The sequence below is a fragment of the Selaginella moellendorffii genome, unplaced genomic scaffold (assembly GCF_000143415.4).
Source record: "Selaginella moellendorffii unplaced genomic scaffold, v1.0 SELMOscaffold_26, whole genome shotgun sequence".
NCBI classification, from domain to species: domain Eukaryota; kingdom Viridiplantae; phylum Streptophyta; class Lycopodiopsida; order Selaginellales; family Selaginellaceae; genus Selaginella; species Selaginella moellendorffii.
In genome coordinates, this window is record NW_003314287.1 from 764276 (window position 1) to 781867 (window position 17592).

A 17592-nucleotide genomic window follows, 5' to 3' on the forward strand; every position below is an offset into this window, starting at 1 on the left:
ATTTAGGAATCTAGTTTTTACATGCCCGATCTAGGAACTAGAAAAGTTCAAGAACCTTTAATAATTTCTCTAAAAATTTCAAGGAAAGCAATTTTAATTTACGTCTGCATTATTGTCACTAGTGAGGGTAGAAAAAAAAATCTTAATGTTCTTAATGTTTCATGGAGAAATTTGCTGAATAGAGGCATAGCGTTTTAATTCAGTGATGAAAAATAACATAAATTAAAGCATAAATTGAAAGATCAACGCGGAGCATAAACAGCAAGGGAGTCCTCCAGCCTCAGCCATTCCTCGGCCATCTGTCTCTTATAGTTACCCGACTGCGGCACAAACTCTGCGTGTCCAAACCCAAGAAGATATCCTGCATAGCCCCCCGACCTCTCCAAACTCGAGACCACAATGCTCTTGTTGTCAATCCCTCCATGAAGGATACCCCGATCATGCATCGCTTGCAGTGCCTCTCTTGCGCCAGAACCAAGAGCTTGATACTGCTCGCTCGTCAAAGGTATGTCCAAGTCCCCCGTCCTAACATCCGACATCATCGTGTAGAGAAACATCCCCCCGCCAAAGAAACCATACGAGTAGAGGTGTGGTATGCAGCGTCCCTGGTACTTGTGCAGCCTCTGGTAGACTTTAACCTCTGTGACCGTGCTCTTGAGGCATGTTTCGAAATCACTTCGCCAGCAGGTTAGATCCATGATCTTCAAAGCCACGGTTTTGCCTTGGTACTTTGCCCGGACCACACTCGCGCTCTGTGACACAAGCCTGGTTACTTCCTCTAGCTCGCGCTCGTCGATGCCACGTAGCCTGGATTCAACCTTGTCAAGCCTGCCGAGTCCCATCTCTTTGCACGCTGCCATAAACCTGTGATTGAGCAAGCGAATGCCGTCGAACGAGAAGTTCCTTGTGGGCGATACGCCAGAAGATGGCGATGGCAAACTCCTGCCTAGATGCATAGCGTAGCGAGCTAACAGTGTTGTGGGATCATCCTTGGAAGCAATATGAACTTTAAGACGCGACGAGCTATCATCTGTCGGGGAGCAAAACGCTAAATGCTCCGCAAAGGCCACCATCCCGATGGAGACCTGGTTTAGTAGCATGTACACCCAGAGCCTTGCATACACAAGCTCAATCCCATCCAATGTGATGACTCCCAGAAACATCATCTCACCCCCTGCAAAACCTAGACGGAAGAATAGTATTGCAAAGAGAGAACTTCAAGAACAAAGAACTTACTTTCGCTGATAGTGCATATTTCGGCCCTGCCGATCGTCGGCCCACGCCGGAGCTCGTCGCAAAGGAAGGGTTTCATGGCCAATGCCAGTTCCCAATGTGGATTCCCTGCAATCGGCGGATCTGCTGCCGTCCTCTTTCCAGGAGCAGGCAGAGAATCATCCCAGTGAAGCGATAACCACCTGTCAAAGAGCGGCCCAAAATCTTGCCAGGATTCGAGCTGCAGATCCTCGGCTGGGCACAAGTCGTCTAGGCGAGGGTAAGAAGAGGCGGCGGACGATGTCGAGGACCACTTCCATAGAAGAACTCCATGTAGGTCGTGTAGATGTAGCTGTTGGGGTGGCGAGCGCGGTAGAACATCAGGCCAACCTGGAACTGGGTCTTCTCGGGGAGGAGCCGGCCCACGCCGACGAAGTGGAAGTACCCTGCGCTCCGCCATCCTTGCCCTACAATTAGACACGCAAGTTATCACTGAAGTTCAGCTACATGAGAGTTGCTACTTTCTCTTTTGTCGATGCTCTCTTGAATCATCCCGTTGCCACCGCCATGTCAGTGAAAGTTTCTTCTCGTCCTTGGTCGGATCGGTCTTGAACATGATCATATGAAAGTTGAGGCGCTGCTCCACGGGATCCACTCACCACTGCCGGACTCTTGCTACTGTTAAATCCTTAGCGGAGCGAACGAGCAATCCCGGAGCGATAGTTATTAAACTTGAAATTCTTCGACATAAATTATGCACTCACAGAAGAGGTTTTCAGCACATTCTCCGGTCATTAAATTAAAAATGCAAATTAATATTATCTAGAAAATAAGCTGGTTATGGAATAAGCTTAGCCGCAAAGGATGTGCAAGTTTGTCGATTAAACCACAAACTTGTGCACCTGGCCGTTCACTTCGATCCTGCTCATGCCACCAGCACCTCCTCTCGCTGCTCCAGAGCCTCGCTCCATCACTTCCTTTCTGATCCTCATCGCTTCCTTCCACTCCCCACTCGCGGCATGGATAGTGGCCAGAGCTAGCAAGTGCGAGGGATCGCCGGGAACCATGGCCAGGAGCTTCTTCGCCGCACGCTTCCCACGATCCAGATCCGAGTGAAGCTTGCAAGAGCTGAGCAGCGACGTCCACATAACGTCGTTCGCTGCTGCGCATGGCAGCCTGGAAAGGAGTTCCTCCGCCTCGGCCAGGCGTCCTGCTCGTCCGAGGAGATCGACCATGCAGCCGTAGTGAATCTCCTCGGCCGGGATCTGGTAGTCTTGCACCATGGAGACGAAGAACTGGCAGCCGTCGGCCACGAGACCGCCGTGGCTACATGCGGAGAGAACTCCCACAAACGTGACTTCGTCCGGCTTGACGCACTCCTCGAGCATCCTTCTGAACAGCCGGAGGCTCTCCTCAAAGGATCCGTGCTGCGCGTAAGCTGTGATCAGGCAGTTCCACGAGACCACGTCTCGAGCAGCCAGTGACTCGAAGATCTCCCTCGCTTCTCGCAGGCTTCCGCAGCTTCCAAACATGCGGGCGACGGCATTCCCGAGCACCAAATCCAGCTCGTGAGCTCCACTCTCCACGAACTGCTTGTAGACGAGCCTGCCTTGGGCCAGTCCCGAGACGTTGGAGCACGCATCGAGCACGTTGATGAGCGTCACTTTGTCCGGAGCCACGCTCTCCAGCAGCATCACCTTGAAGATCTGGAGAGCTTCCCTGTCGTAGCCATGCTCCGCGTAGACCGCGATCATCGTCGTCCACGAGACTGTGTCCCTCTCCCTCATCTTGTCAAACATCTTGCGAGCGTCCGCGACGTTGCCGCATTTCCCATACATGTGGACGATCGCGTTTCCGATGGACACCAAGCCCTCGTAGCCGTGCTTGATGATCTGAGCGTGTGCCAACTTTCCATAAGCCAGTGCCAGAGGAGTTGCGCACCCGTTGAGAATGCTCAAGAACACAACCTTGTCCGGCTTGAGCCCCTGGTCCTGCATTTGCTGGAAGAGCTCGAAGGCTTCCTTGTAATCCCCGTGCCCAGCGTACGCTGCTATCATCGCCGTCCAGAGAACCAGGTCGGGCTTCTCCACCCTGCTAAACACCTCTCGAGCGGCCTCCAAGCACCGGCACTTGCTGTATATGTACACGAGAGCAGTGGCGACCGCAAACTCCAGCTCCACTCCACTCTCGACGATCAACCCGTGGATCGCCCTGGTCTCCTTCAAGTCCCCGGCCACTGCCTCTGGCGAGCTCGTCGAGAAGGCGTTCACCGCAGCGCAGGCGTCGAGCATCGTCACAAAGCTGACCCGGTTGGGAGTGGTCCCGTCTTGCAGCATTCTCTTCGAGAGGACAAGAGCCTCGTCGTAGCCACCATGCTCCACAAACGCGGCAATGAGAGCAGTCCAGGAGACGACGTTCTTCTCGTCCATGCCCGCGAAAGTTTTCCGAGCGTCCTCCAGGCTGCCACACTTGCTGTACATGTCGATGAGCGCGTTGCCGACCGAGAGCTCGCCGCTGTAGCCACTCTCCACGACCTGAGTATGGATCTTCCTCCCTTCTTCGAGCCCCCGAGCTCCAGAAACCGCGCTGAGAATCGCTAGGAAAGTCACCTTGTTCGGAGCCAGCCCCTCTCCGTGCATGCATCGAAAGAGCTCCAGAGCTTCCTCCCTGGAGTGGCCATCCTGAGCGTAGAGCGATATCATCCCATTCCAGGAGATAGCATCGTGCCGTGGAACGCCGTGAAAGATCTCGCAAGCGCTCTCGAGAGCTCCACACTTCCCATACATGTTGACGAGAGCGTTGCTGATGACTATGTCACCCTGAAGTCCAGCCTCAGTGATCCGGCTATGGATTCCAACTCCAGCCGCGAGCCTGGATGGATCCTGGCAAGCTCCAAGAGCAGCGATGAGCGCCACCCTGTCTGGAGCCACCCCCTGGAGCTGCATTCTCCGGAAGAAACCCAGCGCGTCACTGTTCTTCCCGAACCCAGCGCACAAGGATATCATCCTCGTCCAAGAGATGACGTCCGGCGAGCCGCCAGAGATCTCCTGGAACACCGCCTTTGCCTCGTCGAAGCTCCCGGCCTTGGCATACATGCTGACAATCTGGTCGTGGAGAGGGCCGCCGCGAGCAATGCCGCTGCGCAGGATGTGAGCGTGGACGATCCGCCCCTGTGCCAAGTCCCCAGAATCGCAGCACGACTGGAGCAGGCGCGCGTAGGTCCTAGAATCCGGCACAGGGGCGCTGCTGGCGGCGTCGAGAGATTTGAGGAACTCACCGGGAGAGGGGGGGAGGTATTCTTCCTTGCCCGGCGCAGCACGCCGGTCGCGAGCGTCGTCGCCAATGCCGGTAGCTGCCGTGGAGAGGGATGATCCATGGATCGTTGTGCTGCTTCTCCTCCACCTCGTCGCGCATCGCATACAAACATATAAACCCTAGGAATAAAAAACTTCGATCACTTGGGTTTTTTACACTGCCATGAAATCACCCGTTAGCTTAGTTTGTTTTCACTCCGGAAGCTCTAGCAGCTCAAAAACCTTCCTTTGGAAGCTCGGCTCTGCCGAATTGAGAATCTGTCCCGCTAGGAGAAATATATCTTCGTCTTTCAAGCATCGCTTCATACGTTTCAAGACGCTCGCGGCTTTCTCGACTTTCTCGGCCACCACGTAAACTCGGAGTAATCTGGAGCAAAGCGAAGGGGCAAAGAATGTCAAAACCAAAGAGCCAACTTGCTTACCTGACGAGTGAGAAGCCATTCAGAGGTAAACCATCGGCCTCCATTTGCTCCACTATTTCGTCGGCGTAGTTCGCATCCTTCACTGCGACGCAGCCGTCCAGTAGAGCTTCTAGAAAAATTCGTGACTGGGGGATGTTGAGCTTGAGCATGACTTTGCGCAACGCAAAGCCATCTTTCCAGCTCCAGGCGGACTCGCACGTCTTGTCTTCGCCATTGGCGATGTCGAGAATTATCTGCGATGGAATTATTCGTGTGAAAATCGAATAGCTCAACTGGAATTCATGGCGTTACCGAATCAAAGATGATGCTTGACTCAAACTCTTGTTCTTTTTGCAAAAACGTCTCCAAATGCCTGTCCTATACGAGTCATATCGGAATAGCAGGAAATATATCATGATAGCATACCCCAGTTCGTTGTGTATCACGCATGCCTTTGTGGCCACCATCAGTAGCCTGATTTTGTTTTCCTTCTTAAAACGATCGTTCTTTTTGGAGCCAGGGTCCATGGAGTGTTTGTCAACAAGTTCAAACATCCTGTCCAGCTTGCCTGCATATCCTAACGCTCTCTGCAAAGGCACCCACGCCGCTTAGCTAGCATCTTAGCATCCAAGAATGCACTCACAACTAGACTGCCAACAGAGAACAAGTCTGGAGTCTTGCCATCACGTAAAATATCGTCGTAGCACGTAAGCGCCTCGTCCACGCGCTTTTCTTCAGCCAGTCCGTCAAGAAGAGTGCTCTTTGCATTTATCCCAATCCGGAAACTGACTTCAGGGTCTTTAAGCATCTGCACAAACATGTGAAGGATACATACACCCTTGGAAAGGAAACTAATTACCTCAAGTGCTTTATCCAGTTCTCCGTCTCTTATCAATGAACTGAAAAGAGATGCATACACAGAATCCGTAGGCTTCACTCCCAGAGTTTTTAGCCTTTCGAACACCTGCGCCCATGAAAGCACTCAGTCACCAGAAACACAACAAGTGCCATTATAGTGTTTCACCTCTAACGCTTTTCCTGAGTCCGGGCTGCAAGTAATCAGTTCTAGCATTGTTCCGGAATCTGGCTTCACACTATCGTTTTCCATGTCATTCAGTACGGTAAGTGCTCGATGGTATTGTCTCTGCAAAAATTAACATGAAAACGTTAAAATTTTGCTTTACGACGCTTCGTATTCACCGAAGCCCCCAAGGCCTGGATGACGGCGTTATATGTTTCTGATGTGCGTGGCAAGCGCAACTCCTTCATTTCACGTAGCGCACTGAACATCTTCTCAACCTACAGAAATAAACAAGCCAATACGAATTACATAACCAGGAAGATAACCACTTACGTTGTTAGCTTTTGCAGACGCTCGAAGGAAATAATTGTAAGCCTCGTATGATGGCTGAACATTCATTCTTTTCATTGCCGCAAACAGCTCAAAGACCTGAAGGAACAAAGAATAATAAGAAAAGAAAAAGCAGGACAAAAAAGCTAACCCCTTCAGGATGCGAGTCGTGTAGAAAAGCTATCATGAGAGGCTGAAAAACATCAGAGCCCAGCTGCACACCCTTCTCGTGCATTTCCTGAATTAGATCCAGTGCTTGATCGATCTACAAATCCTGCAATGTAAGTCTTATCCATAGTAAAGTCGAAAAGAACAACCCCACATGAAACTCACGTACTTGACTCGACCGGCAAGCGAGGTTGATAAGCATGCTGTAGGTGGTACTAGATGGCGTCACCTTGAAAGTGCGAGCCATTCGTCCGCATTGCTGAATTGCGACGTCCAACTGCAGATGAGAAATAAAAAATAAAAAATCAAAACCTCGAGCTTACATCAGTTGCGATCTACCTTACTGGTTATAACGATGCCTTGCACAAACGAAGCCAGATACTCAGTCATTAGCTCCTCACCAACGCCTGTGAGAACAAGAATCATTCCATAATCAGTCTCTAGCTTCCAGAAAATTTCACAAACAGCGTACCTAGTTTTTGCACGTCAGTGAAGTAACGCTCGGCATCAGCATACCTCCCCAGCCTCCCAAAGCTCTTGAAAAGGCTGGTGTAGCACGAGAGTCCATCGCCTTTGATCCACTCCAGAATCTCCTCAAACTCGGAAGTTTTATCGTTCTCGAGGAACCAAGTAACGAGCGGCTCGTAAGTGCTTCCATTCGGAGTGATCCCCTTTTCTCTCATCTCGTGGAGATACTTGAGACTCTCCAGCATGCATTTCTCAGCCTCTTCCTCGCGTGATTCTTGCGACTCGGCAGCATCGAGAGAGCTGAGAGCTTTCCTGGCACGGCTGACAAAATGCCGGATCATGGTCGTGTAAGCATCCACGGGTTCCACGCCAACTTTGAGCATCTGCTGGAACATCGGCTGGCCGATCATCGCTCCTCCCTTTTTGATCCACTGGGACATGAGATACAAGTACTGCGTCGGCTTCATGTCCACCACTTGCTTCCATCGCCGCTTCCTCAGCCTCTGGAGCGTGAGAGTTGCCGGATTGTTGGTCTTGAGGTGGAGCTTCTGCAAATCGGTGGTCGCAAACTTTGGATTTCCTGGCTGCGTTTGGAGGAGCTTGGAAATTCCCTGGATCAGAGGGTGACTGCTGTCCGATGCTTGCGAGAGGAAGCTACTGCTGCTGCTGCTGCAATTGCTGTTCTGCCAGGACTCCAAAATTTGATCCTCGGCGCCTTTGATGCATGCTAAGCAGAGCGCGAGTCGTCAAACAAGAATGCCGGTGGATCGATGCCGAGAGAGAGCATACCTGGGATGGAGGACGAAGAGAAGAGGCGCCTGGCAGTGGAATGCGAGGCGAGCGCCCTCCACCTCATAAACCCTAAGTCTTAAGAACCCTAAATGCTGTTGCTCACGACGAGAAGACGATCGATCTTCGCATTCGTTCGCTACTGCAGCTGCTCGGCATCGGCAGAAGCTCTCGGAAATCCTTCTCGCAATGAAGAATCCCAGCGGGTTCTCCGCCAAATCGCTGAATCCGGGAGCTTGGACGAGGCATGGGCGGCGATCGAGAGCCTGGAGAACCCTCCGGCGGCGCTGCTCTTCGACTCGATCACGGCATTTGCCCGGATCGGGGATTCTAGGTCGGCATTCCACCTCTTCCGCAGGATACTACTCCAGGGCGTGCCGCCGAGCTCCCACATCCTCGTCCCTCTCCTCAAGCTCTGCTCCACAGTGGTGTTCTTGGCGGTCGGGAGGACGATCCACGCCATGGTCGCGGAGCGCGGGCTCGATCGCGAGATCTTCGTGGGAAACACGATCATCACCATGTACAGGAAGTGTGGCGCCATGGCCGACGCGATCGACTACTTCCGGGCGATGCCCCAGCGCAACACAATCTCCTGGAACGCGATCGTCACGGCATTTGCCGAGAATGGGGATCGAGAGGAGGCGATGGATTCCTTCCACCGGATGCAGCACGAGGGCTTCTTGCCAAACCGGGTGACCTTCCTGGCGATGCTGGGATCGCTGAGTGGCAAGAACGCGCTGATCCAAGCCACGAGACTCCACGATCTTCTCCTCGCCAGTGGAATCGCGGTGGAGCCGAGCGTTGCCAACGCGATCCTTAACGCTTGCAGCAAGAACGGTGGCCTGATTGCCGCGAGGAGAGCTTTCGATCGAACGCTCCACCGGGACATCATCACCTGGACGACGATGATCGACGCCTACTCCGAGAGTGGGATCTCCAGCGCCGCGTTCCAGCTCTTCCGGCTCATGCTCCACGACGGCCACCTCGTTCCAAACAAGATCACCTTCGTGGCGCTGCTCAAGGGCTGCTCGATCCTGCCCGAGGCTCGCTTCCTCGACGCGATCATCCGCGAGAGTGGCTACGAATCCAACTCCATCATCGCCAACAATCTCATCAAGGCCTTCTCGCGGTGTGGCAGCCCGGATCACGCTCGCGCGGCGTTCGAGCGAGTGATCTCCAAGGACACCATCCTCTGGACTGGAATGATCACCGCCTACGCGGAGCACGGCCTCCACGACGAAGCTCTCCGGCTCTACGCGCTCATGCAAAGCGAGGGGCTCGCCCCGGACAGGATCACTTACACGACCATCCTCGACGTTTGCGCGAGGTCCACCGCCATCGCCGAGGGGAAGCTCGTCCACGCCGCCATCGCCAAGAGCGGCATCGAGCTCGACACCGCGCTGGAGAACTCCATCCTCAACATGTATGGCAAGTGTGGAAAGATGGCGGAGACGCGGGACTTCTTCGCCAGCATCCGCCACCCGGACTTACTCTCCTGGTCGATCTACATCTCGTCTCACGCTCACCACGGTCACGGGCGACGAGCTCTGGAGCTCTTCCGCGAGATGGTCCACGCCGGAGTAGAGGCCGACTACTCGGCCTTCGTCAACATCCTCTCGGCTTGCCGGCACGCCGGTTTGGTGAGCGAAGGCTGCGAGATCTTCCACCGGATGGTGGCCGACTGTGGATTCGCCGCTCGCTCCGAGCAGTACTGCTGCCTGGTGGATCTCCTGGGACGATCCGGACGACTCGACTTGGCGGAGGAAGTTCTTCGCGGCATGCCTTTCCGTCCGGGGCAAGTAACGTGGAAGGCATTTTTGAGTGCGTGCAAGCAACAGGGAGACTTGGAGCGAGCAAAGCTTGCTGCGGACAAAGTTTTGGAGATTGATCCGGGCAGCACCTCGGCGTTTGTGGTGCTGTCCAATACACTCAAGGAGGAGCCCAGCGGTGTCACGCATGAGCAAGAGATGGCTTGCGCGGTGGTGGAAGAAAGCTTGGAGCTCGAGCAAAGTGGTGTCCAAGAAAAAAAAGAAGTACAAGGGAATGCGATGCGTTATAACTTGCGTGCTACGTGGCGGAAGGGCTCTGGTCGGGAATCGCTTCTTTAGCGGGGCAGCACAAATTTAGCTCGAGCGCTGGTGGTTTTAGACGCTGGAGGGAGCGATGGCGGAGGCAAAGATCGGGCAGAGTACGTTCTTCTTTCCCTCTCGAGCGAGCATCACCATGCTAGCTCGCTTGATCGTCCTCGTGCTGCTGGTCTTGGCTCTTGGCGCAGGCTCCTCGTCTCATGGAGAAGGCAGGCACGCCGAGATGACTCCACTGCAGAAGCACGTCGCGTTTTTCGATCGAAATGGCGATGGTATCGTTTATCCGTGGGAGACGTACACAGGTTTGTGGCTCCATTTTTCTTCTTCGCTCTCTCGAGATCGACGTGAGCTTATGACAGGATTTCGAGCTCTGGGATTTAACGTCCCCACCTCGTTTTTCGCCATGGTTGCTATCAACGGTGCTTTGAGCTATCCAACTCTTGAGGTCCGTGAAAACTTGGGTTTCTTTCTACTCTTGTTTGATATTGATTTGTGCTTGTTCTAGAGCTGGATTCCCTCTCCAAGATTTCCCATCTATGTGAAGAACATCCACCGAGCAAAGCATGGAAGTGACACGGGAGTTTATGACCATGAAGGCAGGTTAGTGTTTTGGAGATTCTTTCTTCCTTATCATTGCTTTTCTCATTTTTATTTTCTTTTCACATCAGGTTCGTCCCTGCTCACTTTGAACAGCTCTTTGCAAAATTTGCAGGAACGCACCAGGATAAATTGTCTCTCAAGGAGATCATGGCTATGACTCGGAGCAATCGTGATGCTCTTGATTTTTTTGGATGGTATGCAAGGTTAACATTTCCTAAACATGGTTCATGAGAATGCCTGTTTTGATTCTTAGGTCTGCAGCAAAGCTAGAATGGGGTGCTGCCTTCCAACTGGTGAAGGATGAAAACGGATATGCTTCTAAACAGTCTATCAAGGGAATTTATGATGGCAGTTTGTTTTATGATGTTGAAAAACATTTGAAAACCAAAAGAAATAATATTTGAAGTGAAAATTTTATTATAAATATTTCCTCGCTAAATACAATAAAAGGTTATTGCATTTGGTAGATTTCATTTTGAAAAAGCTAAATGTAATATTTACTACATTTTTATTTATAAGATAAGAAATAAGCAAGGAGGAAACTAATATAATAGAAAATGTTATAATAAAAAATTACGCATTCAGAAAACAATAAGTAACTATTTTAGTATCCACTTTTAGTACTTTATTTACTAAAAAGATGTGTTATAGCTAATAAATATTTCTTCAAAAAACTTTTTATTACATTTATTTCTAGTTCTAAATGCTTATACTATTATTAGATTTACATTCAAAAGATTATGTTATAAAATATAGTAATCAAATATGATGGTAAGTTTTGGGAGGAGGTAAAGCTGGACAGATCTGCTTAGGTGAGTTACATTGCAAAAAATTATATTATACTACAAGATATATCAATTTAAAACATATATTTGCTTGAATTGTTTAATCACATATATGTGACATACAAAATAATATTTAGACACAACTTTTTTGTCAAGGTATATAGATATGCCATTATAAGAAACTCTCCAATGTGTCAGTTAGTAAAAGACTCTAAAATCATAATTGAAACAATAAAGAGTTTAGACTCAATTGGGTTTTTGGTTTGATTAGGCAAACTTGTAGGGGGATTGGGATAGTAATTGATATACCTAAAATATACTTAAATATTCTAGGATATTCTACCATCTAATGGTTGTTATTCATTAGTATAATTTTGTATTTATAATTTATAAAAAATTTTATAATTTATAAACTTTTTAGTATATTATTTTTTATTCTATCATCTAATGTTTGATATGTGATAAGATTAATCTTGTATTTATAAATTACAAACATGCTTATAATTATAGATCAAAGTAAAATAACACTACTATTAAGAAAATCAAGCATTGCTACATGCAAGATGTAGCAATTTATTTATATTTATCCTCTGAGAAACCATAAAGTCTAGTTTTGACATACTTGAAACTAGGAAAGACCATATGAGGTGTAGTGATAAAGGAGGGATCAATAGAACTAGAATCTAGTTTTATGCAATCTAGATTAATGAAATTAGAGTCTAATTCTATATAGATTTTATCACTCACTCCACAAACATATACTATCAATATTTAATGGTTATGAACTTTATGCCTTATCTAATGTCCCTAGCCTCATCTCTCCTATATGACTATGCCTACCAATATGACAAACATGAGTTGATCATGAAATCAATGGAGGTATATTACACTTGCTTGATGTCCATTCATATGGCATCCACAGTTTCTTAGAGATATAAAAACCCCTTGAAGATGTACAGTCTTGGATCCTATAGTGTGGTGAACTAAAGAGTGCAAAATCTCTAATAATTGTGACATTGTTGTTGTGTGGAAGCCCTCTCTTTGTTGCTATATAGCTAATCCCTTTTAATTAAGATGTAAATAACTAAAGTGAACAATTTGAGAAATAGTCCATAAGGGTAGGGAAAGGGCTCATGAACAAGAGTGCACACCTTTTTCCAATCGTTCAAGGGTTTTGGGATATTTAGTGTGAACAGAAGCTGAGAGTTGTAGCTCTCTCTCGAGCCCTGTTCTTTTGACACCCTACCCCTTGGGTCACCACCCTACCCCTTGAGTCGAGCCTAGTCAGAGCAAATTAGACCTGCCAAATGTCAATTAATATATGGTGTGATTCCTCTACCCAATTAATAGAGTCAGATTTGAGACCGCTCCAATACCAAATGTAAGCTCCTAAATTTGGACTTCTCGGGAAGTCACCCAGGCTAGTATTATTCAAACCTAAAAACACTTAATTTCAAATATCCCAAGTGTCGCGAATGTGACTTCAGGTATCAAAAGTTACCTGTCGGCCAATCCTTATGGACACTCTTACCTTACTGCCACGATGGCAAGAGGTCAGTATTGCTGGACCCTTTATTAGTCCCTCTTGTACTAGTGGAGTTAGCTAGGCATTTCGAGTGTACTTAGACTGGACGAGCATAAGGACGGAATTTCTACGTGTTATTAGCTAAGCATACTTAGCTCGGTAAGGAGTTCTCGTCTCATTTTGTCTTGCATTGGCTAGTGACAAGAACCCTCGCGTATTGAGATTAGTCCCTCAATATCATTGGATGATAACTTACTGTGTCTGCCAAACACCTTCGCTATCATACCTTTTGTGTTAGTCTCATTTCAGTCCCAAATACTATTTATGGAAAGTGTCTAGATTTACTCATTTGGCATATCTACAAAATGTAGAGATCCTAGAGACTAACTCCTGATACTAAGGGAGGCTTGGGGTGAAAGCCCAAAGCGTGTGTTCCTCAGGGGGGGGGGGGGGGTGTGGGGGCTTCCAAATGTATAGTAGGGATAGTAGGTAGGTCGTGCATAGCCGACCAACCTAAGGCATAGTCTAGCTCCCGTTTGCGTGCCTGTCCTTGTTCTGTGCCCGGCTTGGGTCTAAGCCCAAGTTCCATTCCATGCTAGCTGGTGGAGTACACATATTCTCATGTTAGGCCACTGGTATGCTGAAATAGCACCAAACTCTGTTTGGCTCCGTTTTGCGTGTTGGTCCTGGCATTATGATGCTAGTTGCTCCAGGACTGTTCCAAGTCACTCCGGGCTCCTCTCCCTTCGCTCCTTGGGCTGTATGCTTGGGAGTTGTTGTGTGGTTCAGTTTCGTAATTCTTTGGCTCCAAGCTTGAGAGTTTGGCACCATTCCTTCGTTCAGTGGCCCAAGGCCCTGAAATTCGGGTTCCACACCACTGTCCTTTGGACACGTGGCATGTGACATATGGCATTTGTCATGTGGCACAAAGAGGGTTTAGGTTCCGCTTCGTGGTGTTATCCTATGGTAAATCACCATAGGATAAAGGGTAAAAACCACATACACTACATTTGGTATCAGAGGATGAGTCTTAGCGAGTACTATTCAATGAGATTGGGCAACTAGTCTCGTTACATACGCAGAGATGAAAATGATGATCCAAGTGGGTACACGTTTGGGTGCTAAGACTTCGCATTCGTTCCTTGGGTATGGATTTTGTTACCTTTTTGTACCATAATAGTGTGAGCTTGCTCTTGGGCTCATAGGATGGATTTGAGGTGTACCGTTTGCACGAGTTTATGCTTGGGCTCGTGTGTGAGGCACATTAGCAACTCAAGGTTACACTTTGAGTTGGCAGGATTAATGTAAGCCTATCGATGGTTCCATAAGTTGTTCCATGTACTATGGGTGGAAGTAAACTTTCCCTGGGTTTGCTATGAGTGGTAAATAGGCTAGTCTGTAGTTGTTTAGCACGGCACTAGTGGATCCTTCCTAGGCATGTTTACAAGTGGATCAATCAAGACTATAGGGATTAGTCTATTAGTTCAAGTAATCATTGCCATGCTCTCTCATAAACTTTTTTTGGATTGAACTGAAGGCAGTGTGAATGCAAGCTTGAGGTTTGGTCAAAGATGAGACCGAAAAGAAAATCGTTAGGGACGAAAGATCAAACATGTAAATCATTCTCTCTTCTTGAGAGATGATTTGCAACGAGGTGTGACTCATTGCTCGTATTCACAGTATACAATCAAGAGTCCTTATCTTGATGCATATTAGAAGTGATGGTTTTACAAATGGTGAGTTATGGGACAGATAGCGGAGAAGCGCTAAACCATTTTGTTTAGGCTTGCCATTGAAAGACTTGGGTTACAATGCACAATTCTTTTCTGGGGAACCTTGTTATTGCTCTTTGAGTAGCTTAGTGTTGGATTAGTGTTGAGTTTGATCAAAGAGAGAGTGGCATGAGCTTATCCATGTTATAAACAAAAGTTAGTGGTGTTGGGTGTTGTAATCTCTATCGGTGGAATGTAGCATTTATGTTGCATTTTGTCAAGTTGAGTTGACACTTGATACTTACATAAAATTTTCTAGTAGTGATATGGGTGATGCTCGTAGTGTTGTTCAATGGATGATCAAGTCATTGTGAAACTTATATCATATCTATGTGATAATAAGTAATGTGTTTACGAAGTTGCTAGGTTAAATGCACCTTGATGGCCGCATCCAACGCTTCCTTGTAGTTGGTCGGGTTCCACCGCATTACTTCGCCACGAGCCCAGGTTTGCAAACCTGATATGAAGGCATGGAACGCATCCATATCCCCCATGTCCGTGACAAGTATCCTCTTTGCCATAAACCCATTCACATACTCCTGAATGGTTCCGGTCTGCTTCAGCCTACTCAGCTCGTCCCTTAGGTGCAGAGTAGCATTCGGAGGAACGTAAGTTGCACGGATCCTCGCCTTCATCATTTCCCAAGTGGCCACCGGTCCTTCGTTGGCCTCTGTTGTTCTCCACCAAGACTTGGCATTATCTGCCAAGTATGGACCTTCTCCGAGCTCGGTAATCGCAACGCTCGGAAGTAGTCCTCCATATCGTAAAACCAATCCTCCACCACTTTATAGTCGTTCACTCCCTTGAAGACCGGTGGGGGCTTTGGTTTGTACTTAGGAATTGCTTGAGGGACTGATTCCACTTCGGTTTGTTCGACCTTGTCTGGTTTGCCTCAGTCCCTGCCGATGGGTCCGCACCTTCTGCGCTGCCAGCATTCGCAGTCTTTCGCTTTTTCTTCCGCTTCTCGTCATGCTTTAACTTGCACACGAGAGTCTCTAGCAGGGCATTGGTCTGCGCCAATTGTCCTTCTAGAACGTCCAATTGAGCCTTGGACGACCAAACCTCGCCACCGGACTCCTGTTTGGAAGTTTCCTCACTGGAGTCCTCCTCATGCAAGGATTCCTCATCCATAGCCTCTTGTTCGACTGGAGGCTCCAGCTCTGGCGGAGGTTCTGTCTCCGCTTGGGTTCGCTTACGCCTTGCCTTTGCCATCTCCCAGCAATCCGCCTCTATCCTTCGCTAGAACTGAGGAAGAGGCTCCGATACCAAATTATAAGCCACAAATTTTTCCTTTCCAATTTGCTAGCTTACCTCGTCTATCCGACCAACTCTGCTTTGGCTTGTGCTAAGTTCCCTCGCCAAGGTTCTCGCCTATGGTACCAGCTCCTACTTGGTCCTACTTGGTTTCAGCTACTCACTGCACGAGCAACGGAGTGTTAGCCATCCATCTACGGATTCCCAAATCTCTCCCAATCCCCCTCCCCGGGTTAGACTGGACTTAAGGTTCGGCTACACTCCCCGCAGGCACAAGCAGCCAAGCACACCAAGCCTCCAGATTCCTAACACCCCTTGGTACCACAAGACTTGATCATGGGACCCTCTAAATCCCAAGCCTTGGGTGCAGCACTTGCTTCGGGACATCGGGGCGAAACACCATGGCCTAACAGCCCGGTATGGGTACCTCTACCCCCCCTCTTCCATCCCGAAGGGAAGGCCCAAGCCCCCGGAAGGGCGAGGACCAATGAGCCACAAGGTACTCAAGTGGGGCACCACTCCACCTGAGCCGGGAGCACCGCAGTCGGTTTCCCTTTCGGGAGTGGGAGCTGCTCTTGAGCACTTCCTTGGATGGCCCCTCCGGCACCAGCTAAGTCCATGCTCACTCCCACCCAAGGCCCTTCGGTCCCAGTCTTAACCTCAAGTCGATTTGGAAGCCCAACTAGAGAGTCCCTTCAAAACTGGTTCCTGGACCTCACTATCCCTACTATACTTTTGGAACCCCCTGCAGCCCCCCCCCCCCCCCCTGGGAGACGCACGCTTTGGGCTTTCACCCCTTGACCCGTATTAGTATTTGGACTTAGTCTCTGGCTCGATCTCGGACCCGATTTCAAATTCGATTTCGGATTCGGTCTCGGACTCGATCTCGGACTCGATCTCGGACCCGATCTTGGACCCGACCTCGGACTCGACCTCGGACTCGGTCTCGGACCCGATTTCGGATCTCGGACTCCGTCTCGAACTCGGTCTCGAACTCGGTCTCGAATTCGGACTCGAACTCGGTCCCCGAGTCGGTCTCGGACTCGATTCCGGACTCTATCTCGAACTCGGCCCTAGAGTTGGTCTTGGACTCGATCCTCGACTTGGTCCCATCCGATGAACTCTTTGTCATTTCGGTCAAGCTTTTGGGGATCCTTTAGCCTACAACATCTAGGGGAGTCAGTTCCTTACAACTCCACCACCCATAGAAGAAGTTCGATGCCCACATCGAACGTCTCATTTTATCCTACGACTTGTTGACCATGTCTCCGGGGGCATCCCCCCACTTAGCGGTGTGCCTAAGTTAGCCTCCCCGGCCAAGAGCCCATGACAACGGAATATAGGTGTCCCTATACTCCTCACCTCACCACGCCCTAGTATGGGGTCGGGACTTGAACCCAGCCTTGCTTTACTAGGGGGTTGGGACTCGAACCCAACCTCCGTAGAATACATCTACAGATTCGACATCCCCGCGGGGAGTCGGGCGTAGTGCCCTACGCCTGGTCAACCTATCCAACCCATGCTAATTAGCTTACCTTTGGCGCGCCTTCGGGTCCCAACATATGCCACTTGCTCAACTTTTGCAAATTGATATTTTTAATTGAATTTTGCATAAGTACATAGAGTTCTGCCTTGCAGAAATTCCTCCACTAGATCTCGCGCGTTCGCTAGGTTCTCCTCCGGTTCCCATGTTGGTTCGCAGTGTGGAAATCCTTTCCACTTCACATGGAACTCTCTCACCTCGCGTCCTTGTCGCTTGCTCTTGCGCGCATTGAGGATGGCCTCGACTTCGTATTCCTCTTCCCCTTGGATAACCTCAGGTAAAGGTCTCACTTGGTCCTTGCGAAGTGGATCCTCAAAGTACGG

General features: G+C 49.4%; 4 protein-coding genes across 6 annotated transcripts; 1 reads left to right on the forward strand and 3 right to left on the reverse strand.

Moving 5' to 3' along the window:
• Window positions 1–170: 170 nt before the first annotated feature.
• Window positions 171–1850, reverse strand: LOC112348020. Its single transcript, XM_024679893.1, has 2 exons — window positions 1237–1850; window positions 171–1183 (listed from the first exon to the last, which is right to left on the reverse strand). The coding sequence occupies exons 1-2, from the start codon at window positions 1670–1672 to the stop codon at window positions 243–245; spliced, it is 1377 nt and encodes a 458-aa protein (XP_024535661.1). The 5' UTR covers window positions 1673–1850; the 3' UTR covers window positions 171–242.
• A 156-nt stretch (window positions 1851–2006) lies between these two features.
• LOC9637819 (pentatricopeptide repeat-containing protein At2g03380, mitochondrial) lies at window positions 2007–4649 on the reverse strand. The gene has a single exon (XM_024679888.1). It carries the CDS (start codon window positions 4629–4631, stop codon window positions 2094–2096), a length of 2538 nt encoding a protein of 845 aa, XP_024535656.1. The 5' UTR covers window positions 4632–4649; the 3' UTR covers window positions 2007–2093.
• Window positions 4650–7800, reverse strand: LOC112348019 (pentatricopeptide repeat-containing protein At4g04790, mitochondrial-like). 2 transcript variants are annotated; one of them, XM_024679890.1, is made up of 14 exons: window positions 7704–7800; window positions 6919–7641; window positions 6786–6853; window positions 6616–6723; window positions 6430–6543; window positions 6282–6377; window positions 6128–6226; window positions 5952–6071; window positions 5787–5891; window positions 5571–5735; window positions 5354–5514; window positions 5240–5300; window positions 4949–5181; window positions 4650–4893 (listed from the first exon to the last, which is right to left on the reverse strand). In XM_024679890.1, exons 1-14 carry the CDS (start codon window positions 7768–7770, stop codon window positions 4719–4721), a joined length of 2295 nt encoding a protein of 764 aa, XP_024535658.1. In that variant the 5' UTR covers window positions 7771–7800; the 3' UTR covers window positions 4650–4718. The 2 variants fall into 2 exon arrangements, with proteins under 2 accessions (XP_024535658.1, XP_024535657.1); XM_024679889.1 differs by having other exon boundaries at window positions 6601–6723.
• LOC9637820 (peroxygenase) lies at window positions 7778–10814 on the forward strand. Of its 2 annotated transcripts, XM_024679892.1 has the most exons (6): window positions 9769–9891; window positions 9979–10092; window positions 10150–10235; window positions 10296–10390; window positions 10459–10584; window positions 10644–10814. In XM_024679892.1, the coding sequence occupies exons 1-6, from the start codon at window positions 9867–9869 to the stop codon at window positions 10792–10794; spliced, it is 597 nt and encodes a 198-aa protein (XP_024535660.1). In that variant the 5' UTR covers window positions 9769–9866; the 3' UTR covers window positions 10795–10814. The 2 variants fall into 2 exon arrangements, with proteins under 2 accessions (XP_024535659.1, XP_024535660.1); XM_024679891.1 differs by lacking the exons at window positions 10150–10235; window positions 10296–10390; window positions 10459–10584; window positions 10644–10814 and having other exon boundaries at window positions 7778–9891; window positions 9979–10089.
• The last annotated feature ends 6778 nt before the right edge of the window (window positions 10815–17592 follow it).